Source organism: Diadema antillarum, unplaced genomic scaffold (genome assembly GCF_040938485.1).
Source record: "Diadema antillarum isolate AM-2024a unplaced genomic scaffold, OU_Dant_1.0 seq00000798_RagTag, whole genome shotgun sequence".
Lineage (NCBI taxonomy): Eukaryota > Metazoa > Echinodermata > Echinoidea > Diadematoida > Diadematidae > Diadema > Diadema antillarum.
The window spans coordinates 2,450,860-2,478,487 of NW_027271682.1; the positions used below are offsets into that span (position 1 = coordinate 2,450,860).

At 41.4% G+C, this 27,628-nt stretch overlaps 2 protein-coding genes across 2 annotated transcripts in view; one reads left to right on the forward strand and one right to left on the reverse strand.

Moving 5' to 3' along the window:
* The window catches only part of LOC139739352 (zinc finger RNA-binding protein-like), a 37,876-nt gene extending 19,372 nt beyond the window's left edge, over nucleotides 1-18,504 (reverse strand). The window contains exons 1-9 of the mRNA XM_071649972.1: nucleotides 18,432-18,504; nucleotides 7,235-7,420; nucleotides 6,756-6,937; nucleotides 6,188-6,379; nucleotides 4,528-4,787; nucleotides 2,900-3,085; nucleotides 1,963-2,149; nucleotides 1,295-1,411; nucleotides 169-353 (exon numbers count right to left, since the gene is read on the reverse strand). Coding sequence (XP_071506073.1) covers nucleotides 169-353; nucleotides 1,295-1,411; nucleotides 1,963-2,149; nucleotides 2,900-3,085; nucleotides 4,528-4,787; nucleotides 6,188-6,379; nucleotides 6,756-6,937; nucleotides 7,235-7,420; nucleotides 18,432-18,481 — 1,545 coding nt within the window. The 5' untranslated portion in view covers nucleotides 18,482-18,504. The remainder of the gene's footprint in view (nucleotides 1-168; nucleotides 354-1,294; nucleotides 1,412-1,962; nucleotides 2,150-2,899; nucleotides 3,086-4,527; nucleotides 4,788-6,187; nucleotides 6,380-6,755; nucleotides 6,938-7,234; nucleotides 7,421-18,431) is intronic.
* A 4,441-nt stretch (nucleotides 18,505-22,945) lies between these two features.
* Nucleotides 22,946-27,232, forward strand: LOC139739419 (myogenesis-regulating glycosidase-like). The gene is made up of 2 exons (XM_071650035.1): nucleotides 22,946-23,236; nucleotides 24,788-27,232. Exons 1-2 carry the CDS (start codon nucleotides 23,197-23,199, stop codon nucleotides 26,935-26,937), a joined length of 2,190 nt encoding a protein of 729 aa, XP_071506136.1. The 5' UTR covers nucleotides 22,946-23,196; the 3' UTR covers nucleotides 26,938-27,232.
* Nucleotides 27,233-27,628: the final 396 nt, after the last annotated feature.

Below are 27,628 nucleotides of genomic sequence, written 5' to 3' on the forward strand. Positions count from 1 at the left end.
AGCAATATAGGTAATATTTTAGGTACCTATCTTGAATGAAGCACTGCCATCATAGATGCTGGCAAAGAGTTCCATTAGTAAGCCTTACATTTTAGCATCCCAATTTGACTGGTTTCTGTGTGCACGAGGCATGCAGAAAGAGAGAGATGTTACCGCTCCCTAACTTACCTTGTACTGGAGTCGATGCCTGCGTCCCTTCATGTGCATCTCCTTGGCGTTGGGGTCGTTGAACTGGCACTCGCACAGCTTGCAGTTGAAGCTGACCAGTTTGCCGTCGTCATTCTTCAGCTCCTCGATGTAGTCCTCGCCCACTGGCTGGATGTCCTTCTCCACCTCCATGGGATCGTCCTTGTCTGTGAGCAGCCAAGGGGGGAAACAGCAATCATGATTTCATTCATTGCCAACAGCATTTAGACCGACATGGTTCCAGTTTTCGGCACCCTCATACGACACTAGATTAGATTCTGCTGACTGCTTCTTCATGCCTTACATGAAGGGTACATTTTCAGACGAGTCCTTGCAACTGTTCACCCAAAGACGACAAAGCTACTAAGGGACAGTAAGGCAGTATCAAAAGATAAGATCAATCATAACATATATATTGTACTTTTAATTCTTATTCCCCACCCTCCCCTAATTTAAGAATGATACCATTGTGTAAAGCACTGTGATACATGTTCACTCGTTGTGAGAGCACTATGCAAGTACCAAAATTGTATTACAGACCAGGGTGTGATATGATTGCATGCTTGCATGTAAGTTTGTTTAATTGTAGGTCTCATTATTTTTTAAGTTGTATACCGAATAAACACACTTTGCATCCAACATGTGGCAATGGAAGAACCAATTATCTTGTGGAGGTAAAATTCACTTACGAAGAAGTCACAGGACAGAAAACACACTGTGCTATGATGCATGCTCAAGAAGTCTACAAGCGAAGTGAGCCAAAAGTGCTTCCATAATCACAGTGAATTGGGTAATTCTCTATCGCTTTGAAAACATACATCTCTCCTTAAAATGACAGTGCAGAGTTTTCAAAATTGAGTTCACTAGCTGTTTCTTTCTGTACATATACTGTAAAACAAGGAATGTTCACTTGCATTTTAATTTCGCGAGAGCCAAGATTCTCGAAATTAAAATTCATGTGAAAGTTCTTGTCCACACTATACGCACTGAATGTAAAAGGCAACTCGTGAAAATTTCATGACTCAAATAAGGCTGTCGGCTCCAATTCGCAAAAAATTTCATGCAGCGAAAATATGTTTTAGAGTAACAAAATTCAAGCACTTCGCACCTTCATTCTGAGCGGGAGTGGCAGCAGCTGCTGGAGCTTTGCTGGCGGTAGAGCCTGCCTTGGTGTCCGTCTTCTTCTCAGTCTCAACGGCTCCAGTGGTCGTCAATTTACTACCACCTGCAGGACAAAACATGAACAAATATGCCAGAAAAAGCGGTTCTAGGTGCCACCTAAGTCCTTTATTAGCCACTTGACTGGAACTGAAAGAAGTTCTCTGTTATTTGGTAGCACTTTGACTAAAATTTGTACATGTTCATGTTCGTCTTTTTAAACTTTAGCAAAATTCGCACATAATCTTTATATGCAGAACATGATTTCAACCATGTTACAGAAACAAACTTTTGAACTGGAGAACCCTGACCTCTTAGGTAAAACCACAAAATAGACAAAACAGTTAAAAACCAAACTTCAATCAATAGTATTCCACAAACACATGAAATGTGTTGATCTCAATCGTTCTTGCACATGACGTGGTCCCTTACCATCAATAAAAGGCCACTTTTAAAAATAAAATGCATTTGGGCAAAAATTTGCCGAGCAAACTCAAGTATTGTCTCTGCTGTAGATTACACAAATCAAATTAATTTTTGCTATCACTTGGCTATAGTTCTGATATGAACAAGAGGATGAACGCAGCAACATTTTACGAGGACACACATTCTTCTCACCAACAAATGTAATCTTGGGAGTGACCATCTTCTTGACAGGCTGAGCCGCCTTGGCTGCCCCCTTGCCCGCAGCAGCAGTGGCCTTCCCATTACCAGTGGCAGCGGCAGCGGCAGTTGCCTGGTTACCAATCTTCACAGGCTCTGCGGACGGGATGGGCTTGCCCAGTTTGGTGTGTAACTTCAGCACCTGAATCAATATAGGCACCATGGAGAGTCATCACAAGTGAAACTGCACTTCTCCCCTATTTACCAAGTAATGGAGCCCTGTATCATTGTACTGTAAAAGTGGATATTTTCGCGAGACTAATATTTCGCACTCAGCCAGGCACGGAGAGTTTTGCGTGTTTTTAATACCGCAGAATCAAGACCTAAACTACTGGACCATATGGCAGGCAAAAATATTCATGTGCTTTTATTGCACGAAAATTTCAACAACGCAAAAATTTCCACGTTTACAGTAATATTATGTTCAAACGTGTGTTCGATTTCTTCTTGCCTTCCAGAATTTCTAGTGATACCAGAACTAAAAGCTGAGATCTCAATGCTACTACATGTTACTGACATCACCAGTGTTGCACGACAGCACATGACAGAGAAGAGAAGTAACACAGAAAGAATAGATTCAGAGTTTGTATCCTCCTTGATGCAAATATCTTTGGACAACGTGTGCAACTCACAGTGACCTTGACCCGGGTGTAAAAGTGGGTTATCCAGCAATGAATAACGATAATAGCTGGTTTTTATATAGCACATTTCACTTGTTAAGCATCGCAATGCACTTTACAGACTATCATTATTGAATAGAAATGACAAGGCCCTCTGGAAGAGGAGTATCAATATTGAATAATCAACAAAAATTAACGTTAGTCTTACTATAACAGTGGCTTTTGCATTCATCCATCTTACCTTAGAAGATGCAAGAAGAAAAATGTCTCACCTTTTGATGTTTGGCTCCCCTGATGTGGGCGTTGTAGGCATCCAGCCCAGTGCACGACACATCGCAGAGTTCACAGCGGTAGGCTTGAACCCCAGACCTACTGCTTGGCAGGTTGACGCTTGTTCCGCTCTTACTTGCTGCCTCCTTCTTCTTGTGTTTCTGCCCTTCTAGATGTTCCTTGTAAGTCTGTCCAAAAGGATAATGACAGTGATAATAGTGATGCACAATGCTTCATTTGAATAATTAGTGTAAAACGAGGAATTTTCGCGTGCATTTTAATTTTGCAAATTTCGCGAGCGCCAAGATTCGCGAAATTAAAATGCACGCGAAAGTTCTTGTCTACACTATATGCATTGAATGCCAGTGGCAGTTCGCGAAAATTTCATGCCGCAAAAAAGTCCATCGGCTCCAATTCGCGAAAAATTCATGCCGCGAATATATCATGTTTTACAGTATCTATCATCAGAAACACCACCTTCATGAGAGGAAACTACGTACCCAACATTCGACTTCAAAACAAAATTCATACAGGACGGAGAATGTTGTACTGTAATCAAGAGGGGGGGGGGGGTGGAAAGCATACTGTGTAATACTAATTTTACTGGTTTAGCATCAATGTCTTCTTCAGCAAACAAAGAAGCATAAACCCATATGATGTGATTTACATGAGGGGGAACAAATGGATGAATGATTCCACAAATTAACACTGTGTACCTGTAGACATTTCTACCAAGCAAAGTAATCATGCAAGGCAGAAAAATCCAGTAGGCATTGGGGATATCTTACTTTCTGCAAACGGGAAGACAACCTTTGACAACAGGAATATCAAGATTGTAGCAAGTTTGCAGGATAAACTAACTTGTTGCATATGTTTTACAGCATATACAAATGAACACTTTAGCAGTGGTAAGACTTCTTGTTGAGCAAGCTATGCAGAACAAACTAAGTGTTAAGTGCAATTTGATTTTATTTCATTTTCATCTAAAAGGCAGAGAATTTGGACCTATCAAAAGGAAAAGGACAAAGAACAGTGACAATTGTCCATGGCCTCTGACATGACCTGCAACCTTAAAGGGATCGTACAGTTTTGGTTAAGACCTAATTTCAGGTTTCTAACATTTTTTGGTGAGATAATGAGAAACCTTTTATGAAATATGAAAGAGCATGTAATTCCATGAGGAATTCAACGCTTATTTGATGAAAATTGGTTTTGAAATGGCTGAGATATTAAAAAAAGAGTGATTCTAGTAAGTGTGGGACCCACACTTTATTAGGATCCCTTTGTTTTACTTTGTTTTTGGATGTTTCAGTCATTCCAAACCCGATTTTCATCAGATAAACTTTGAATTCCTCTTAAAATAGTATGCTCTGTACTTTTTCATGAGTGTTTTCTTGGTATCTTGCAAAAAGTTAAAAGCCCAATTTTCATCTCCACCAATACTGTATCATCCCTTTAAAAGTAAATAATTATCTACTTATTTCTACCCTGTTTACCGTATATAATTACCACAGACCATCTTACTTGAAAGACAGGTTCCAGTCTATTCCTATAATTGCAAGATTGCAACATGCATGTCAGTCTTGCATAAATTGAAATGCTTAAATTCCTGCCATGACGACTTTCTCACCCTGGGCCCTGCACAGCTGATCTTGCAGACATCACAGTAGTGGAGCTGGGTGGGCTTGGGTGGGGGCTTCTCCTTGCCCTTGTTGGCCTGGAACGGGGGCTGGGTCTTCTTCATGCCCCCCTTGTAGCCCTGGCCCCACTGGTTGCCCATCTTGGCCGTCTGCTGCTGCTGGTAGTAGGAGGTAGCCGCAGAGTAGATGGCTGCGTCGTAGCTGGAGTACTGGTTGCTACCCCCGCTGCTGCTGCCTCCACCACCACCGCCTGTAGCAGAATGAGAGGGGTATTGATGATGGAATGGCATAAAAGGAGAAGTTGGATTACCCTTTGCACAGTATCCTTGGTCAATTTTCATGACATACAGACTTTAAACCAAGTGTCACAAACAAGACCCTATTTCATCACCAATATCCACTGACATCACGAATGTCACTCAGAGTGAAACCGGCATTAGTTCCACTCATTTTTCACTGCAACCATACCAATTAGGAATATCAATTGGTTTGTCCACGTACCCAGGGTTATATAAAGCCTAAGAGACATTTAGCGTATGAGAACGAAGGCATGATGAGATGAAGAAATCTCCTTGTATCATTACATATGTACTTGCATGTAAAGAACTGACAAAACAGAACAAGCAATGCTCTCTGTTCAACCATAGCACTTATAATAAAATCCCAACACGAATTCATGCTGAACGTACATACGCAAATGTCTGCATTCTTCACTTCCCTTACCTTGGATATTCTATAACAGTTCAAATTACTTCACCTACAGTGAACTTTTACTTTAAATTCATATGCTTCACTACAAATTTTTGGCCGAACCTTTCAAGAAGCTTTACAAAAAATGGCCTCTATTAGGAGGTAATGTCCAGGAGGCAGGTGAGAGTCCAGGCACTGCTTATAAAGCCATGACTCCCTAATTCTCCAAGCTCGATCAGTTTCTCTGGCACACAGATAGGAGTCCATACCATCATAGTCTGATGCATGGTCTCGGTGCAGCGTGCAAATCTTTACAAACACAACACAGCTAACTCAGGCATAGTGTTGTGTTGTATTGTATGTGTTTGAAAGTGAAAGCATCTATTCGTAGACATGCAGAGTTCACTCTGCTGATAATATCACATATGATTGCAGTAAGTCTTAATTCAAAACTTGTAGCCTATTACTGTAAAAGTGGTTTTATTTTCGCGCTTTGAGGTTGAACCGCGAATTTAACATCACGCGAAAATGTTTTGAAAAGTTGCGCGAAATTAACCACGCAAGGAAATGCTTTGAACTCACCGCTATTGCGCACATGCACACACAAAGATTCCGCGCATTGAGTGCATTGATGGTCAACACATACAAAGCGATATCACGCAATGTAGGTACAAGTATGTTATAAAGTACTCAAGAGAAGGGATTTCAGGAAAGCCTGCATTTAATTTTAATTTCTAAATACATAAAAGAATAATTGGATTATAGTTTGGGTTTTCATGTGCAAAACAAAACAGTTTTTTGCCAACTGTGAATTCACAGAGTTTGCCGACCGCGAATTTAAACACACGCGAAAAAGTCGGCACCGATGGAAACCGTGAAAGTATCTGTACGCAAAAGAAACCACTTTTACAGTACTACAGTACAACTTTCATAGCATGACAACTTGAACAATCATCTCACCGCTGTATTTAGATTGACCAGAATAAGAGGATGATGATGTTGTAGCGTAGGTAGGCGCAGTGGTCTGGGCAGCGTAGGCATAGGTGACGACAGGAGCAATCTTTGGTTGGGACTGCTTCTGGCTCATTGACTGGTGCCCACCCCCATATCCTGAAGCACTGCCTGAGGTGTAAACCGAGTTGGTTTTGCCACCTGCGCACATGGAGAAGAGATACACAGAAGTTACAAAGGGAAAAAATATGGATAATTTTCAGATTCATGTAGTCATTTTTTTCAAGGGGGTGGAGGGCGGCATAATTCTTAATAAACAGACAGCATAATTCTTAATAAACAGACAGCATAGAAGCGCAGAAGCTGATAATCAACACATAACCATGGTCCACATCTTCTGAAATCACTGTTAATAAAAACATTTCAATTTTCATCCAAAATATTATTAGGGTGTTTAAATTTTCATTATTATTATCATTTTTTTTTTTCATGAATGGACTTGAACAAGCAACTCAACTCACTGTGTTTCCCAGAACCAACAATTAGCAAAGACATGTATACAAGCAAGCAAAGTTACCAGCAAGTTTGCGAGTCTGGGAGAAGTAGGAATCGTTGCCCGAGTGCTGATGGGTCTGGGGCTGGTAGTAGGTCTGCTTCTGGAAGGCCCCAGAACTGGGAGAGGGCTCAAAGCCGTAGCTGCTCTCCTGGTAGGTCTGGGTGGTCTGGCGGGCCGGAGAAGGGTCTTGTCGCTGGGGAGTGCTATGGCATAAACGGAGGGTTCGTGAGAGTAGGATTAGCGTCACTGTCTAGATTCACTCTTCTCTTGAATGCTACACATGGATATAACTTGTTTTGCGAAGAGGATAGATCTTGGTGATGGGAGCTGCACGCAGATTAATAGTTCGAAAGGAAAAGTTGGTATTTATTACATCACAAAACACTTTTGCTCTCTTAAATGTAAGAGTCACATATGATGGCAATGACAATTTCTACAGTGTTAAGACTGCATCTCCACTTTAGATTCCAATACTGTGTTTACATGAGCTGATCGCCTACCTATAGCCATAGCCTCCTGCCTGGTGAGCTGTTGCATATCCAGTCTCATACGAGGCTGTTTGAGTCTGCCGAGGCGTTGCTGACGATGCATACACAGTTTGGTGGGTAGCTTGGGCAGGAAAGAGCTGTGTTGTTCCTTGAGCAGCGGATGCATGCTGCGCAGTGTAAGTGGTGGCCTGCGGTTGACTACATTAAAGTATCAAGGAAAATCAAAACAACTTTATCAGATCTTGGTACTGTTGGAAAAGTGGAAACATTGGTCCCGTCACTCATTCTAGACAATGACTACTAACATGTGCACTAGGGGCAAACCAAGCTTGATTTCTAGAAAATGAAAACGTTACACACTGAATCTATGATACTTTTTGACATCATTTCCCTCTTAATGCTCTTATTGACACAATTCATGGTTCAATGATTGCAAAAACAAACAATTAAACAAACAAGCAAACAAACAAGAAATGCTTTGGTGATTTATGGAAACTTCTTTCCTTTCAAATTATATATAATAATGGCCCAATACGGTACACACAGTATGTTGAACTATAGACTCTACACTAAGTGAAACAATTTTTCTTCTCACCATTCATCTCCCAACACAATAAAGCCATTCAAACTAAAAGAAACTATAAGGAAGCTTGGGTAAGTGGAGCATTCACAGTGGAGGCTCCTTATGAATCTTCCACGAGTCCCTGAATCAGCCACTTACTGAAGTCATAGATTCTTAGTAATAGATTTTTTGGCACTCATGTACGATGTACTTTTGTACCCATGTATGTATGTCTCAAATTCTACAAAACCAAATTGCACCAAAATCACAGGAAACACACAATAGCTTATATCCAATACATATCTGAACAAAATCAGATGTCGGATACATATGTACATTGTGGCACTAGTGTACTTTCGCACCTCGTCGTCAATTGATCTCCAAACATGCACAAACTCACTCTTAATATCCATCAACCACGAATATTTGCATCTGAGTGAAACGCAAGTCCAGTACAAATGGAATTTTACCATTTTGACACTCTTACACTTGTTGGAATTTATCGACTGCAGTGCGCAGCTACAGCTGTAGTTCGCTCTGCGATTTAACTGCGTTGCACAGGCAAGCAGACGGCACAACAGCGAGTGCAGCGATTGGTCTGAAAGTAGCGATCTCATAGAGATCAGAGCTAGTTCTGCTATGGTATCTCTAAAAATATTTTTTATCATTAATGGTAACTTTTTTTCCTCGCCTTTCTCTCAGCTTGTACCGAGTCGCGATAGTGACTGGTTTGGGGTTGTTGTTCGTGATAAGTGTGTGAATGAAAGAAGAAGAAATCTATAAAAAATGAAACAAAAGGTTTACAAAATAGAAAGCACAATTAAAATCAAAAACAAAAGATAATGGAAGGAAAGAAACAAAAGAAGTTGCATTATGAAAGAAAGTAAGGGAGAGATGGATATGTTTGAAAAGAAAAGACGAGGACAATGGAGAAATAAAGATTGAAAAAAAAAATGCACTAGGTAGAAAAATAGAGAGATGAATCAATACTGGATGAAAGCAAATATCAGGGATCTCGCCAGCGTATATCACCCTTGTCGGCCCCGACAAGCGTGCGGTTTGAAGAAGCAATTGCCGACAAGGGTAAAACTTGCCGACAAGGGTAACACCACGCGTGAACTTGCCGACAAGGGTAACTTGCTTGACGAGCTAAGTTCGGACCAATTTCTCGCCTTTTTCAGTCTTTATTATCTGGCTAGAAAAGAAGCTAGATGTTGAAAGCAGCAGCAGTTTACATACTTATGCAAGCGCAAAAATTTATCTACGCAGTCACCGCACCGATCACAACAACGCGGCTCAACAGAGCGACGTATAAAACGTACTAGCTGATACACACCACATCACACACTTGCTCACTCACATGCGCTCTGATTTGGGATCCACACACACATGCACAAGCACCCAGCCGGCCACTTAGAGCCGCCTGCATGTACAACGGTACAGTGTATTGTGAGAGGGAGAGAGAGGACGGAAAGAGAGGGTCGGAGGCCGAAGGAGGCTGAGGTTGAAGGCTGACACGTGCTCGCTTGTTGTCACGCTTGTTGTCGGGTTACGCAAAAACAAACGATATGAAATGCATGCCCCCCTCCGCCAAAGGTTGTATTTTTTTTTTTTGGCTGCTTTGGTTTGTTTGTTAGTTTGTCTGCCTGTCTGTCTCTCTATTCGCAAAATAAGTCAAAATTTGCGAACAGATTAGGATGAAATTTTCAGGAACAGTTACAGCTGGTTGGAAAAATGGCGCAAGGAACAGATGATTAAATTTTGATAGTGAGCAGGATTTATAATACATGTGTACCATCGAAATTCACCGCCAGGATCCAGGATTTTTAGACTTTGTTTCGTATATTTGAAAGGATTCGTATCAATTCTTTAGGAAGCTGGCCATCGGCAATGACGCAAAATTAGATGCATTCAAAGCATTGCCGCAGAGAGAAAATTAACTCCATTTTTCGTTAAAAAAAGATAAGAATAATGAACGTGCGATGGAGTAAGCAAATGCAAATTGTTATTTAGGTTTTGGTAGTATCAGTGGGTTATTTTTTTTTATCTAAAAAGCCATGCGTTCCATTTTAGCCTTTTCAATTTCCATGGATTTGTAAACGTCATTCGTGAATATTCCATTTTCCTTCTCCGGGCCGAAATTTATAGTAATTCTGTCATGATGGTCTTTCAAGTTCAACGTACGTAATGCTCCACGTGCTTCTGGGTTGGTTCGTTAAAAGGTGGGTTAGGGGGCCTTCATGGGCAGAAAATAAATGGATGATCATTCATCAATATTCCCAGTTGGTTTACATGCTATATACACGCTGTTTACGACCACTGAAGCAAGGTGGCAGTACGCGCGACATTCTTTATCTGACACCTGGCTTTCGTGGAAATTTCATGGAAATTTCCACAAGCCATGATATCAAGTTTCCCCACTGCTTGAGGTCGTGCTTTTTTTTTTTATTCTTCATTACGAACATCAATTTTTTGAACTTGAAAAGTGTAGATAATTTGCTTCGAGGGCGTGTTTCTTTCTTTTTTTTTTCTTTTTTTTTTCATTGCAGCGTCGGTAACACTTTGTTTTGTTCATCGTCCGTGCATGGCAGGGGTTCATGGGAGGAGAATGATAGGAATGACTGGGGAGAAAATAAACTGAAAGAAGGAAGCATCTTTTGAGCGAGCTGTCTTTGTTTTTCTCTACACCAGCATCAGTTATCGCCACCAAGGTTCATTTTTTTTTTCGTTACTCCGACAGATTAATGATAAAATGATGCTAGATTCTTTATTCCGAAGGTTCGTTAATCCAGTTCTGCCAGTGAAATTTCGGAATAAAACGACGGCACAAAACAGCGTGTTTTCGTACTCTAAGGGTCTGTTATTCCGACTGAAGTAGTAAATGATGAAATAATAAATTGTAGATTCTTTATTCTGAAGGTTCGTTAACCGAAAATTGAATAAAGAAAAATGTCCGTAAATTTCAAAACGAAATCAGTGCGTCATTTTGAACGTTTTGCCAGTGAAATTTGGAATAAAACAACTGCCCAAAAAACAGTCGCACTTTTCTTACTCTTAGGGTTCGTTACTCCGACAGATTAATGATAAAATAATGCTATATTCCTTATTCTGAAGGTTCGTTAATCCAAAAATGATTTTAAAAAATGTCCGTTTATTTCACAACGAAATCAGTTTTGTTATTTCGAACGTTTCCGTCAGTGAAATTTCAGAATAAAACGACGGCCCCAAAACTGTTAGTTTTCTTTTACTCTGAAGGTTCGTTACTGCGAAAGAATAACGATAATACTTTAGATTCTTAATTCTGAACGATCGTTAATCGGAAAACGATAAAGAAGAAATGAAAACGGTTATAGTTTTCTTACCCTCAGGATTCGTTACTCCGAAAGAATAATGGCAAGATAATACTCTACATTCTTAATTCTGAATGATCGTTAATAGAAAAATCATAACGGAGAAAATATTCGTTTATATCCAAACGAAATCAGTTTTGTTATTTCGAATGTTCTGCCAGTATAATTTCGGAATACAACAACGGCCCCAAAACGGTGTTTTCTTATTCTGAAGGTTTGTTATTCTGAAACAATAACGATGATAGATGACAGATTCCTTTCTGAAGGTTCGTTGATCGGAAAATTGTTAATCTTCGAACGAAATCAGTTTTATTTTGAACATTCATCTGTAGTACCGACCTTTGGTGTTGTTGTTGTTTTCGATTACAAACCTTCGAAGTACTCAGTAATGAATCGATTCATTTTATGATTGAACAAACCTACGGAATAATGACCATCATTACATTTAAAATTGTATGATATCTCTTTGATGTCACGGCCAAACTACCGCAGTATACCCAGAAAGGAAAGTGTAACGATGTCCCGAAAGTTCTCGATCGCTTCTCGCGCATCTGCACGCAATAGGCCTACCACGTGGTCGAGCAGACGGCGAGAAAGCAACACGGCGCGCGTTGTTGCGATGCAGAGGCGGCTAATTATTGCAACAGTGAAACAGGAAAGGCCTAAAAGAAATTGGAACCTCCACCATCGGCACCTACTTCTCTTTCATTTATTATTTACGAACTGCTGCTAACAAAAGGTATGGATCGAGTTTCTGCATTGTTTCTGTGAGAATATGCCCCTCACAACGTTCATTACATCTCCGTGAAAATGTCGCATTTAGTGGCATTTTAGCGGCGATTTATCTGTGTTGTATTGAGCATTAGCGAAGGCTTCCGCGCTTCGTACCCACCCCCAGAACAGCGCGCATAAATGCCGACAAGCGTGAAGAAATTCCTGGCGAGAACCCTGAATATGAATAGTAAGGAAAGACTGAATTATTAAGGTTAAAAACAAAATGACGAAAATAATACATCAGAACTAAACGCAGGAAAAGATATTGGAGAGCTAAAAAGGAAAGGTAGATGGAGTGAAAGATAACCCATGAAGGAAACAAAGAACAATTAGGCATAAAGTGAAATTGAATAGGAAATTGAAAGTTTCAAGTTTCAAGTTAATTCATCTTTCTTCCTTCCTTACAATAGACAACTCTGTAATATACATTGAATGTGTCAGTTAACAAGAGTATACAAGCATACAAATATAATAGAATACACTGGTTAAAGCAGTTAAGAAAAGAAGAAAGACGAGGAGACCCTATAGAAAAGGAGAGCTTTGTGAAATTAGGGGTCCTCATGATTAAAAAGAGTAATAAACAACTAATTAAATACAAGAGTTTCTAGAAAAAAATAAAACTATAACAAGAGGGTATAAGATAGAGAAAAAACTATTTACAAAAGGGACATAACATAAAACAAACACAAAGATAGAGACAAAAGAAAGAAGGAACAAAAGCAAGTAAATGAATGACGTAATTCACAAAACAACAAGGGGGGGGGGGAATAGATAAGTTGGCTACAACTGAGAAGACAAAAGAAAGTCTGCAGTTCTCTAAACAAAAGTTACGCAGCAACAAAATAAGGAACTGCTTAGAATACCATAGCTAAAATCAAAAATGGCAACACAGCAATTTAGAGTGTAAGTTTACGAGTCAACCGAGTAATTACTTAATAAGTATAACTTCACTTTACGCTTAAGGACAGATATACTGACAGCACAGGTAATGCTCGGATCTAAAGAATTCCAGAATCTGGGTCCAGTACAAACTAAAGTTTTGGAAACTTAGTTGTCCTTGCATGAGGTAAGTGGTATGCAGAAGCCTGTCTTGTGGCATAATTATGAATTTGATTATTTCTCGTAAATAATTTGGCCAAAGCCATAGGCAGAACACGGCTTTGTATCTTTAAAAAAGCTATGCCCGCTACCACAAGTGCATGGCCAAGGAAAAGGGAAAAACACATTTTTCATAGCTTTTCAAAGACACCATAGAAAAAGCCGCTGTGATTGCTACATTCAGTTCAGATCAAACCATCAACCCTCACTGCATGCACTGAACATATTCGTACTGTGCCCGCTGTGTACAGAGCAGCATTTGAAGTGATGCAGATTTTCAAATGATTTTCCAGCACTTGTTAAAGTGTTAAAACTTAACTTCTATTCGACTTTGAAGACTCCCATGCAATGCGAAGGCCCTACTAAATTTAACTAGGGTGAGTTTGTGCATGTGTGCAGATCATTTGACGAGGAGATGCGAAAGTACACTATCACTAGCGCCGCACATATACATTGTGAATCAGTATCGGCAAACGAGTTTCATGTCATCGTTCATAACAACTTGCTCTTCATGGACGACCGAAGCGCATGCAACCTGCAAAACCTGAAACCAGGAAACTCAAGTTAGCCAGCTAATGCCACAAATCTTCCAGGCAAAGTTACGAATTATTATAACCAGGAGCTAAAAATCAATGTGCAATAATATGGCAAGCTGACAGGAATCAATTCAATTGAGAAATGCATGTCACTTCGGGCAACCTCAGAATTCTGAAGTTTTCCTAAATCTGAAGTTAAACTTCCGAATTCAGAAGTTTTCGTAGCTTTTCAGCTTTCGGCACGCATTAGCTAACAACGGCAAGCATTAGCTAACAACGGCAAGCTTCTTCTTACCTAACTAACCACTCTCACCCATAATCACAATTCTAAACTGCTTTCAAAGGAACTCGCCCTACAAGTTTGACAGATATTCCACAATCCACACATCAAGGTGTGTAAAATTTGAAAAAAAAAATGTCGATTTTGATAAGAATTTCCGAGATTTTTCCTTGCTTTGCGCCGTCAGTCTCCCTGCCTCGCATGAGTGCTGTGTAACAATATGAAAGTGTGCCTTGCCGACAGCCACTACTGCATCGGACACTTGCTCTTCCGAATTCGGAAGTATTGAGCGCGCTCTACAGCAGGATTTGGTCAGGACTGCCGATATCGGAAAACTTTCGAATTCTGAGGTTGCCCGAACTGATGTGTGTGTGTCTACATGTACCTCAGAGTGAAGACGGCTGAAAAATGCTTCCCCAGAGACAAGTGTTCTGCCGAGATCTAACGTTAGACTACAGAGACAGCACAAATCCAGCCAGGATTGGATGCTCTAGGCTACTAGCTACTGATCCTAGTGTTTGTTATAGACATTTATAAAATAGGTTCAAGAATGTAGCCAATAGGAAGCGCTGAAATGAATCATGTGTGCTTTGGTTATTCTAGTCCCATCATTGCACTGCGTGTTAAATCCACCGTGGTTAAATCCTATTGCCGATCGTCTGTGCGCGCGGCGGCTCCTTTGAATTGCATGTACGCGCTGTCTGTCAATCCTGTAAACAACTTCTAGTTCGGGCTGCCGGCCGGCCGGCCTTTCTTCCCTTTATGTGCATAACATGTGTGGCGTACGTATAGAGTAAAATATCCCGTTTGCGGCAGTTTAAGCATTGTTAAGAGTTTTTCCAACTTGTACACAAATCAGGCAAATTATTTTCAACCATTTCATATATCATAGACAAGATTATTCATTAACGCAATTGTTTTCATGAAAGAAATTTACCATTGACCAACGCAGTTTTCATGATTTACCAGGGCAAAACTCGGCACAATTTTCGCCGATAAGGGCGATATGCGACGTAGTATTTCTGCTTGCGGCATGATGTACAATCCCTATGCAATACGCGCGTGCTCCGCGATCTTTAGCTGAACGCCTTCACATGTCTCGCGAACATTGCATAAGCCCCAATTCCCATTGCGAAAGCACGTGAAAATAGCGCGCGCACATGCATTGGCCGCAAACAAGATCGCAATTCTGGCGGTTTTGTTGATGTCTTTCTCGTGTTTTTCTCATTTTTTTGCGATGGTAACATCCACTTTCCGAAAAAAATGGCGGCCACATCGGCTCGCGAAAATTCTATTTTACGTGAGGATAGGTTTTCAAAATCCATGAACATCGAGAAAACGACAAAAAAATCCAGTTTCTTGGACCATTGTTTCTTAACTGTTATGTTAAGAAGTACCGAAAATTTCATTTTGGATGCGATATGTTGTCATTTAGGTGAGAAAATTTCCCTTTCGTCAGAGATCGTGCCCATTTTATCGGTTGGTTTTTGTTGATTGCTAGTGTGTTAGTATATATGTAGTGTGCATGTAACAGTGCAATGCTGTGTTTAGCTGTATATATGTGTATGTTGTAGACAGAAAGATCCGTCTGTCCGGAGGACTCTTTTATATTTTGCCATTAACGCTGTCCTCCGTAGACAGACGGAAGGTTGCAGTACCCATTGCTGTGTGGATGTTCTTAACCACTGTCTCTATGGAAAATTGGGTGAGGTACCTCACCCTTCTCGATTGCGTCTAATTCACGGCCCTAGGTCGGCAAATTTAAGCTTGTATGGTGAAATTATTTTTTTAAGAATACGTTACACTCACCAGATTAATGAATAATCCAACATTTTAGGAGAATTTTCAACGTAAAACACAGCCTGTCGCGTCGTCACATTCAAACTGCAGAAACATACACTATGAATCTATTAGCCAATCACATGCGAGGTAGTTTCTACGTGTTTGTTTTACTAAAACACATACCTCGCATGTGATTAGCTTAGCAATTGTTACAGATTCAAAATGGCGACTTACTGCTCGCGAACGGCGATGTTGCGATATCGATAAAATTTCTGCATTATAACCGAGGTTATGTGAGTATTTCGATTGCAAAATGTGAGAAATTTATCCCAAATATTGCTGCATAATGTGTCATGTCATGACATACTTGTTTGAATGTAGAAAAGCTGTCTGAAATTTGGTTTATCGTAACGTTTGATCTGTGCGCGACTGCTCCACACAGGAGCCGCAATCATTGACTTCGGTCTGTATACGGAGGGGATCCGTGAAGCCAGACGCAGTCTCCGCGGAACATTCCCCGACGGACAGATACAGACCGATCTTTCGGTCAAGTATGTTGTACCTGCCGCGAACAGCTGCACGGCCGCTTACTGACGCAGTTACTCTACTCTATATACGTACACTTTGTACAGTACAGTAGTAGACCAAGCGTTGTGGGACCGGATGCGTACATGGAGTCACTTTGAAGGACAAATCCAACGATTTAGCAGGTTAATTCTCACGCTGTTTTCAGAGATGTTGTCTAGTAGGCCTATATGAGGAGTCTATATCAAGTCTTTAAGGTAAAGGGTGCATATTCTATGTAAAATAATTAAGTTTTCATGCGGGAACTTAAGTGTCCGGAAACCCAACCCCCCATCATACTTTATGTGCGGGATTTCCGAGTGCGACGTGCGTAAATGTTTGGGACGAACATCTTCGGACGTCTTGACCCACAAAGGTACATGTACGTGAAAAACGCTGAAAAATGCTGTTAGTTTTCGAATTTTCGACCCATTTTATAAAACAAATGATGCACAGGATTATTTCGTGGCGTTAGTGGAGGCGTAGCTCACTCTCGGGTATTTACAATGTAGTGCAACATGCACTCGGCTTCGCCTCGTGCATGTTTCACAATTGTAAATACCCTCGAGTGCACTATACGCCTCCACTAACGCACTCTATCCTGTGCATCATTTGTATAGCACAGCATTTTACGCACACAGGCACAAGAGTGCGTTATCACGTTGCAGCTTTTCTAAAGCAGTCCGGGAAACCCGCTCATGAGGACCGCCCCCGCGTACGAGGATGGTCCCTCCTCATGAGGACCTCCCCCCTCCTCATGAGGCCCCCCGGGGAACGCCTCATGAGGCCCCCCCTTCACTTCTTATTCATCTCACATCTGACGTATAAATTGTCGCAACTTTGCACGGTGATTTTTTGTTACACACACATGTCCACTATCCATGATGAAAAGAAGAAAAAATCCTGTCTGTTTTTTTTTTTTTTAAATCGAGTTTTAATCACCCGATGCAGAGCGCCCATCAAAACACGGGCGCCAACGCGTTCGCACAATGCAAGACTGCCGCACCTAGCGGCCTGATCCGACTAAATATTTTCGATGCTTTTTTCTGCGGCTCTCACCTCTCCGCGCACGAATCAGCCTCGTGAAGCTGAAGTCTGACATCTTTTTACACAAATTCGTAACGAGAAAAATTAAATCAGTACTAACCTGATCTTGTCCATATATTCCAAATTACTATTCCACACTGATAGAGTAGGTAGGTAGATGACATACTCCAGTTTGTTAGCAAAATAATCACTTTGTAGGTATGACGAGTTCACTTTCTTCGTCAATTCCGCCCACGATTCCGCCGTTTGGGCGCTTTTTCTGGAATCATCCCGCGACGATCACGCATCCAGCACATACTAAGTACCAGACTGGTATGTGCTGGATGCGTGATGTGATGCGACGTACGTCGCGTCGCGGGATGATTCCAGAGAAAGCGCCCAAACGGTAAGCGGGCGGCGGAATCGTGGGCGGAATTGACGAAGAAAGTGAACTCGTCATACCTACAAAGTGATTATTTTGCTAACAAACTGGAGTATGTCATCTACCCACCTACTCTATCAGTGTGGAATAGTAATTTGGAATATATGGACAAGATCAGGTTAGTACTGATTTAATTTTTCTCGTTACGAATTTGTGTAAAAAGATGTCAGACTTCAGCTTCACGAGGCTGATTCGTGCGCGGAGAGGTGAGAGCCGCAGAAAAAAGCATCGAAAATATTTAGTCGGATCAGGCCGCTAGGTGCGGCAGTCTTGCATTGTGCGAACGCGTTGGCGCCCGTGTTTTGATGGGCGCTCTGCATCGGGTGATTAAAACTCGATTAAAAAAAAAAAAAACAGACAGGATTTTTTCTTCTTTTCATCATGGATAGTGGACATGTGTGTGTAACAAAAAATCACCGTGCAAAGTTGCGACAATTTATACGTCAGATGTGAGATGAATAAGAAGTGAAGGGGGGGCCTCATGAGGCGTTCCCCGGGGGGCCTCATGAGGAGGGGGGAGGTCCTCATGAGGAGGGACCATCCTCGTACGCGGGGGCGGTCCTCATGAGCGGGTTTCCCGGACTGAAAGGGTCTACACCACACACAGTTGATGTAGACATCTACATTGTGCTTATAGTAGATAGAAGAACGCGACGCCGGGTGCAGTCGAGTAGACGTTCGAGATGGACAAATTTTGCACTCAAAATGCACTAAGATCAAACGCACAATCACAACTCAAATGCATCTCAGAATACTTACTAATGTTTTCCCATAACCTGTGGCGTCTTTACTGACCTGTATTGCGTGCCCCCGTGGGTAAAACCGAAATAATTGCCAGATGCCATGTTGATCTTCACTAAACACGCTGCAATACGTTTTGTGAATTAACTAACGCACGCGTGATCATTTAGCTGTATGTACTGTAGCTGTATGCTGTATGCTTGTTGTGTAGCACGCATGGTTCATGTACGCATCTTCGCTGTGGTGGTGCGTGGTGGTGCGGCGTGGCATGGCCTCGTGTGTAGCTCGCGCGCTTTGTACAATACTAGTAGACTTTGCAGCGAACCCTCGTTGTTGTTAGATTGTCTACGTCTACGTCTGGGAATGGTGCACGGTGGGCGACATGTGGTGTGTGTAGTCACGTGACCGGCATAAAGGTCGCGTCTCTTTAAATTGTACGCGTGTACATTGTAATTTGTATGACGATATTACATTGTACTTTAGTTTTGGTGTTTTTCCTCCAAGAAATACGAAGTTTGGTAGATCACCATAATTCTATACACTCTGATGTGAAATGTAAGAAGACGAAAAAAAGTTCGAAAACTTTCAAGCGTATTTTACTTGAAAGGTATTCTGGAAGTAATCACCATTTAGCTAGGCCTGTAGCACGATGGGGGTATGTTTGTGAAATGGCATCTTGTGTATGTTTTGTTTGTGTATGCATGTGTGTGTGCGTGCGTCTGCCGACTTTTTTTCTTCTTTTTTTTTGTCAGTTATACATAGTTTACAGAAAGAAGAGACAATACCCTATATTTACTTTCCCGGGGTTAATTTTAAACAAGGCCAATTGCCTTCTCATTAACCCCTTCACTTAAACGTTGGTTGTTTGTTTGCTTGTTTGTTTGTTTATTTTGTCACATTGTCATGTTATACTTGTCATACTATTGTCACATGTTCATGTATGCATGTTTTATTAAGTAGAAATAAATGAAATGAAATGTATCAATGATTGAAACAGTATCTACGATAGAAAGTACATGGTCGATAACTTTAGTACAGTACAATGTATGTCCTAATCTATAGGTACCCTACTGCATTGTTTCATGGAGTCCTAGTCCTCATCTGACAGACTTCTCAAGTTTTCTCCCCCAATGTCGTCGTGGGAGAGATGATACGATTCCAGCGGACAAAATTGTACATAGCATGATAAACACCTTAGCCTTCTCTAAAGAAAACTGAGTAGGCCTAAATACCAGCATGTCGCATACTCATGGTCATCCAATGAAGCTCGTCAGGGCACTCGAATTGCAAGCTAGATATCAAAAGTTTTAATGTTTGTTTGCTTGTTCTCCCGGATTAATATCTCTGAAGGCTGAAATCTTTGAAGGCTTCCGTAGCGGTAGTACGTCGGGTGCAACACGTATTCTTTCTAGGGTTTGTGTTTGGCCCTGAAAAAGGACCTGCCAAGTCCCGACGTTGCGGCAGGCAAACGTTCTTGCCGTTCTCAAGAATTGTTTTTCAACAAAAACGGTCTGTCAGAGTTTTTGGTCAAGCTGTTTCCAGTTTAGCCATAAAAAAAAAAATGTCTGGATATGTGGCTGCCTCATAACCTCGCACTTGCGAAAATGAAGAGTTTAACAACAACTCCAAATGAAGTTTACCCAGCACAACACGATAGGTATATGATGATGCACCTAGTTGAATTTATTTGCACAGTCGGTCAATGAGATCACCACTGCTTGCACAACTAATATCAATGTGGTATGGACATTGTGTACTCATATACATGCGCGTGCTCTCATGAATGTGACAGGTCATTATTCATTTGTATGGCTTAACACCCTATCAGCGACAGGGGCCTCTTTACGCCACGGCTTGGCATGTAGGTATTATCCTTCCATGTCAACATTCATCCTTGCACGTTTGCCCTTTCAAGACACATCCACATCCCTCCCCCTATACGTCCTTGCTCTTATTTAACTTCCACGTTCAACTATACCACGTCTATATGACTCAACTTGAACGATATCAGAATTAATCAAAATGCAACTAAATGTTTATCACCAGTGACAAGAAACCCGTACTCTATCCACGTCGTACGTATATTCATTGCCTATATGCAATCAGGGCCTATATTATATACAAAAGACGGATTTGAGCTTTTCACAAAGTTAATGTTGGGGGGGGGGAGAGAGAAATCGCATGCACGCACGCTTAGCACTTATCCATCGTTAACTGTCGATCACATTATAATGATGATAGATCAGATAGTTTATCATCACCAAATGAAACCAAAGCTGAAAAGGACGACAACCCGAATTCAGTGCAGGGTAACTTTACCCGGCCCGTATTCAACGCAGGCCTCTGATATGAATTCGAGCAAAGTCACAAGAGAGAGAGAGAGAGAGAGAGAGAGAGAGGGGGGGGGGGGGGAGGGAGGTTAATCAAAATGAGACAAAATAAAAACATGTTTGTTTAAATGGTGTCTGTGTAATTCAAAACATTCAAGCTTTTATCCCTATTAACCATAATCTGTCATTATTTGTTTTGGTTGATGACAGGGCGTTAATCCGAAGGTTCACATTCCGAAGGTTTGATAGTCCGAACGTTCGTAATTCCGAAAATGAAATAAGACTCGTTATTCCGAAAATGTAAGAGATTCGTTAATCCGAAGGTTGGTAGTACACAACTTTTTTCCCCTATAGTTTCAAACTTTCATTTTCGAACAATCGAACCTTCGGAATATCGAATCTTATTTCATTTCGGATTAACAAACCCTCGAAATGAAGAACCTTATTTCATTTTCGGATTAACAAACCTTCGGAATAACAAACATTATTTCATTTTCGGACTCACGAACCTTCGGAATAATGCCATGTTCTGATCACTGAACCCTATCTATTTTTGGATTAACGAACATCAGGTAGAGGCCTATATTACGAAATTTGTGTGATTTGAGATAATGAACTTTCGGGATAAAGAAGACCTTACCCCCTCCCCCTCCCCACCCCACCCCCGTCCCGCAGCCCCCACCTTGAAAAAAAAAAGACGTTCCGCGCCCCCCTCTTATTATTATTATGGTCATTATTATTGTTATTGTCATCATCATCAATATCATTACTGTTATCGTCAGTTTACTCGACTAACATAGATCGAGTAAGTGTACTATAGGTATTAGAGAATGCACTAACAGTACTAGAGAATTTAATAAACCAACGCACAGATGCATGAGTTTCACTCAGACCATTTTGGTTTCCACCTGTACATGTTGAGAAATCGTGGATCTGTACAAAATACATAGTTTCTGGTTAAAACTGTCAGCAGAGGTAATCTCCAAAACTCTACTATGCACTTCGGGGCTGCGCCCCTCAGTGAATAGTACTTTTGGAGGCACCGAACTTAAGCAGAGTTTATTTCGTTTTCTATTTTGGATCTAAAAATTAAACAAAAGAAGGGGAAATGTGAGGCAAGAAGTCGTGTGGTGGATTGCAGAGGAATCCTACACTGACCGTACAACGAAGCGGCGCATTATGTCAGAATAACTTTGTGATGTCACAATTGTTTTGTTAGAAATTGTTACATTTCACAGAGTGACAATGGAAGAAACAGCGCGAGATGTCAGAATTGCTTTATGATGTCACAATTGCTTTGTTAGACATATTGTTACATTTCACAGAGTGACGAGGAAGAAACAGCGCGCAATGTCAGAATTGCTTTGTGATGTACGTTACAATTGTTTTGTTAGAAATCATTGTTACATTTGACAGTACGAGGAGAGCACGATGTCAGATTTGCTTTGTGATGTCACAATTGCTTTGTTAGAAATTGATACATTTCACAGAGTGACGGAAGCAGCGCGCGATGTCAGAATTGCTTTGTGATGTGACAATTCAGTAAGAAGCAGCGCGCGATGTCAGAATTGCTTTGTGATGTCAGAATTGCTTTGTGATGTCACAATTGTTTCATTAGAAATTGTTACATTTCACACAATGCAGCGCGCGATGTCAGATTTGCTTTGTGATGTCACAATTGTTTTGTTAGAAATTGTTACATTTCATACAGCGCGCTATGTCAGAATTACTTTGTGATGTCACAATTTCTTTGTGACATCATTTCACAAGGTTGTTATTGGCCCTACTTCGTAAAATGTAAAAAAAAAAAGACTTAGTGTTATCATTTTGCAAATAGTATACCATGGAGTGTCAACTGCCAACCAAGCCAATATTCTGATACCTATAATCACGTCAACCAATCACTAAAGGATGCATTTTTTTTTAAATCTAAAATATATTGGTACTGTCGGCCTAAATACAAATGTTTGGGAGGGAGGATCAGGAAGAGAGTTTCGCTAGAGCTGCGGCGCTTGGCTTTATGAACCATGCATGTAGCTCCTTGCACAGGCAGAGGGCGTCATTTGTGGCAGTGCAAAGAACGGTACCGGTGCCTGTACGGTACTTGTTTAGTTGACCCTCACTTCTCGCTCTACTCACTAGCCACTGAATATAACGCCGTCCATCAGCGCAGCTTGCAAAGCATCGATCGTGTGACACTGTCCGACACATTTATTTTGTAATGATGATGTACTACACTCCAGTACAGTAACTTGTCTCCCAATTAGGGGAAGGATGACTCTCTCAGCATCAGAGATCAGGGACGCCGTGGTTTGGATAAGGGTTACCTCCTTGTTTGCACCGAGTGTATGTATGCCATTATTCAAAGGGAATCCGGAATTAAATTCGGCTCTATTCTGCGAGACCTAAACTAGGCCATACATTCTAAGCCCAGCTGTTTGTTACTGTACGCCGTCCCTGCTAGTACTACTTAACTACGTCTGAGAAGAATGGATAGATACTCGATAAATTCGAGCGCAGAGACGCGAGGTAAGTAGATCTAAGGAGTAAGGTTAGAAATACTGACTGACAAACAATATAAATCTAACGTACTGTAGAAATCTAGGACAGTCTGTGAAGTGTAAACTCTAGATATAAGTAAGTTGAAGTGAATAGTGGGTAGCATTATGTGTACATTTTAGAGCAAGAATTGACACTGTTCTGCGAGCATATGAGAACTGTTTTCCCTGTATCATTCTTATGTGAAAGAAAAAGTTTTGAAAGATTGTCCATTATTATCGATTATGTGCAATATCAAAGCTGGAGTAATGTGTTTAGTGACTACTGGTACCTGTCTGTAAAGACTGTCTGTAAAGACTTGTTTCTCTGTATCCTTCAGCTGGCCTTTCTGCCTGTCCATACTTTCCACTAATTAACTACATTGTATATCTGAATCTTAACATTAAAAATAAGATACATCAACGTATATGTATTGTAAGCCTCTTGTGGGAACTGAATGTGAGTATGAGGAGACTGAGTTACATTATACAGTGGAAACTCGATATAACGAGATGGTTGGGACCGAGTCATTTTCCTCGTTATAGCCGATATCTCGTTATATCAGTAGGCATAAAAGAAGGCACAACATAAAGACATTAATTTGCACATGTGGGACTACCCATCATATTTCAATCAATACTGATAACTTGATATTGTGTGTGAGGGAATTACTCACCTTTATGGGTAAGAAGATGTTTTTCGCCAAGGAAATCCAATATCAAGTGAAGAATGTGTTTCTTATTAATTGTAGATGTTTGAATTTGTAAATTTATATAGCTTGCGATTGTATCAAGATCGTATGTGGATTGGTATGTGGTTATCGTATGGGTGTGTGTTGTATGGAAGCTTGAATATGGTCTGCACAATGTTGTGTGTGTATGTGACACATTCTGTATGTACATTATGACTGCGTGTTTGTGAAGATGGGGAATTCCCTATGTAGAAAGCCAATCACAGCATCAGATTGCCTCATTCTTGCTAAACGTCATGATGATGTCATGTAGGACCCCTATACATTATGACCGTCCCATCCACCACCACATTTTCTGCATGTATCAGTGTCCGCGCACACACACACTTACACGTACATCATGCAGTGCTAGCTGGAGTGCACTGAAGAAAATGATTATGTGTGTACAAGACAGTTTTTGGCGCATCAAGCTTTACAATCTCGGAAGATGATAGCACAGGCGAAGTAAAGCTTTACCGAAGGCATTTTGCTTTACCTCGCTATAGCAGGTTTGATTGGCTATGTTTTTCTTTGTTTGGAAGTCACAAAATTTATCTCGTTATAGCAGTTATTTCGTTATAGCCGATCTCGCTATAAGAGTAGCATTTTACATAGACTTGTGTGGAAGGAAATTTGGGACCGGGAAAATTTCCTCGTTATAACCGATATCTCGTTATAGCAGTGTTCGTTATACCGAGTTTCCCCTGTATTTAGAATAAAGAATGACCTTCGTTTCTAGTAGCATGTTGAAATCTTCCTTCTCTTATATGGGTTTTTCACCAGACAATTCTTTTTGCTTCCTTTATCAACAGTTGGGTCAACCCGCTTTTTAGTTGAGGAAGTTCCAGAAGGCAGGAATGGTAATGGTCACTCCATGGTCAGACTCGATGACGAAAAGCCACCCATGGATGATGGTATGACTCAGGTAGAATTGAGAAGTCGGACAAACTCAGTCGCAGACCCGTCACAGGTGGACATCAGCCAACCAACCCAGGTTCTGAGAGCACCACGTGAAATCAAACTCAAATTGATGGTCATCACTCTCTTCCTCCTCATCGTCACTGGCACAACATGCATCTTACTGTTCTACTCAGAGCCACCACTGCACTACAAAGTGGGACGGCTGACGTTCTATGTAGACACCAAGACCATAAGAGTAAGCTTTAGGGGGAGGAACTACACGCACAGTAGGGTTGGGTTGAATCTTCCGGGTGTGACGCCCTCTACCTGTGCCACGACCACTGATCAGAGATTGTGCTTAGAGTGGCGGGAATACGGACAGCTGGAGATCGACTGGCAGGAGAAGGACAATATGGATTGCTATGACTTTGCCTGGACAGCTATTCACAAGGACGTGACACACAAAGATTGCTTTTCATTTCAAAACTCACACTGGTATGGAGGTGCCGTTGTTGCAGACCAGCAGTGGCCCTTGGAGTTAGCCAGAAACTTGTCGGCAGAGCCATTTCTCACTGGGGATCGGGACTCCACATTTGGCCCCATTGCAGAACGCTACTGGTTATCCTCCAACGGACTTGGCGTGCGTGTAAATGATTCATCGTTTCTCTTTGTCAGCGTAGATGCCAACAGTCAAGAACTTTGCTTTGAGGCTGGTCAAACTAGATACTCTTTCCCGAGGAAAACCCAAGATCAAGCGCTGCTCCAGTACTCATTGTGCTTGGCCTCTGATATAAGAGCTGTGCATAGGAATATGAGTGATCTATACGTCACAAGAGCTACTGAACCCCCAGATAGTTATTCAGTTTCCAACCCTCGCTGGAACCTTGCCACCCCTGCAGACAAATCCAAGTGGAATGAATCCTTTCTGATAGATGCCGCTGATTCACTTCAAGAGCTTGGGTATACTGCAGGGGTGTTAAAGATTCCGACATCCTATTCTGCCCATGAAGGGGACCTCACCTTTGATAGTAGCCGTTTTGGTGACCTTTCCGACTTGATGTCTACTGTGAAGGATCTAGGATTCAAGACTGCCATCCAGGTTACGCCATATTGCAGCACACAGTCAGCAAACTTTATTGAGGGTGAAGAGAAGGGGCACTGGGTGAGGGACCCGAGGAATCTTGTTCCTGGACTCACCAAGTGGGAAAATAATATTGGTGCTATATTGGACATGTCCAGCAACCTTGCCGTCCAGTGGTTTAAGTTAAAGCTTCAGTTGATGAAGGACAGTGGGCTGGATGCCTTCACCTTTGACTATGGACAAGCCAGCTATCTTCCCGTGGGCTTCCAAATGAATGAAATCCTGCAGAATCCAGATGAATTCTCCATGAAGTACACGACCCTAGCGAATATGCTGGCCTCTCCATATGTTCGTAGCGCTTATCAGTCCCAAAGTATTCCACTGATGGTCGAAATGATTCCCAAAGAACCCAACTGGGATTATGACAATGGCCTGAAGACCATCATCCCTACAGCTCTTACACTGGGTCTGCAGGGCTATCCTTACTTTATGCCAGATCTCAAAGTCCTTCAGGATGTATGCACCCAGCCTAGAGACTGCCTTCCAGAAAAGGAATTTTTGATGCGATACATAGAATTGTCTGCTTTCTTTCCTGCAATGCAAATCCCCACAATACTATCCGAGTACGACGACGAGACGAAGGCAATTGTGAAAAAGTGGGTCACCTTCCATGAGAACACTGTAGCTCCCAAAGTAACTGAGCTTGTTGCAGACTTTGTACAAAAGGGAGATCCACTTGTCAGACCCCTTTGGTGGGTGGCACCCATGGATTTCCATGCTCTGATTTCTGACTCGCAGTTCATGCTGGGAGATGACCTCCTCGTGGCACCTGTCCTCGACGAGGGAGACAGGCAGCGTGATGTCTATCTCCCGCAGGGCTCCTGGATAGACACGTCGGATCAGCTTCATGAGGGGAACCAGTGGTTGAAGAATGTCCCAGTGCCGCTGGGTGATGTGGCTTACTTTATGCGATCTGTTTGATGTGTGCTCAGTGCAGTAGCTTCCCAGTCAAGTCACCTTTTTGTTCCTTGGAGACGTCAGTAGCTGGTGAGCTGTCATGAGACATGTGTATACAGTTCACTGTGCCTACAGTAGGTCAACTTTGTGCAGGTTAAGAACTGGCTGAAATGAACATTCCAAAAAGGATAAGGAATTCCCTCTTTAAACAGGAGACATGCTGTAGTATTATGATCAATGGATTTCCCATGCAGTCAATGTAATGTTGTTGTTGGTTTTGTTTGTGTTTTTTTTTTTTTTCAGTTTCAGTGAATTCAACTTTTGCTTCATTGACTGTATGTATGTATCTCATACCTGGGCAGTGGACAATGCTGAAGGCAGTGATAAGATGGAGATCAAATAAAATGTATCATGCTTTCTCGATGTACTATTAGATCATCATGTTTCAGTGAATGTGGACAATATATACCTGGATATGTTTTCAGACGAGGTAGTCTATCAATCATGAACATTGTATACACAGTACATTTTTAGAGCATGTTTTATTGAAATGTGTATGCTGTTGCAAGGCGGTTGTTCATGCAAAAACACATTATTAAACCAGTATTTCAGTGAAATATCCAGAGTTACTGCCTGAATACTGTGCTGGAAATTTTTCACAAATATCTGGAACAGACAGCATCTTAAGAATGATCATGTATGTATGACTGCATAT

Coding starts and splice junctions, on each gene's coding strand:
- LOC139739419 (XM_071650035.1), top strand. CDS start 23,197: ATGGATAGATACTCGATAAATTCGAGCGCAGAGACGCGAG. Junction 23,237..24,787: donor TTCGAGCGCAGAGACGCGAG/GTAAGTAGATCT, acceptor CTTTATCAACAG/TTGGGTCAACCCGCTTTTTA.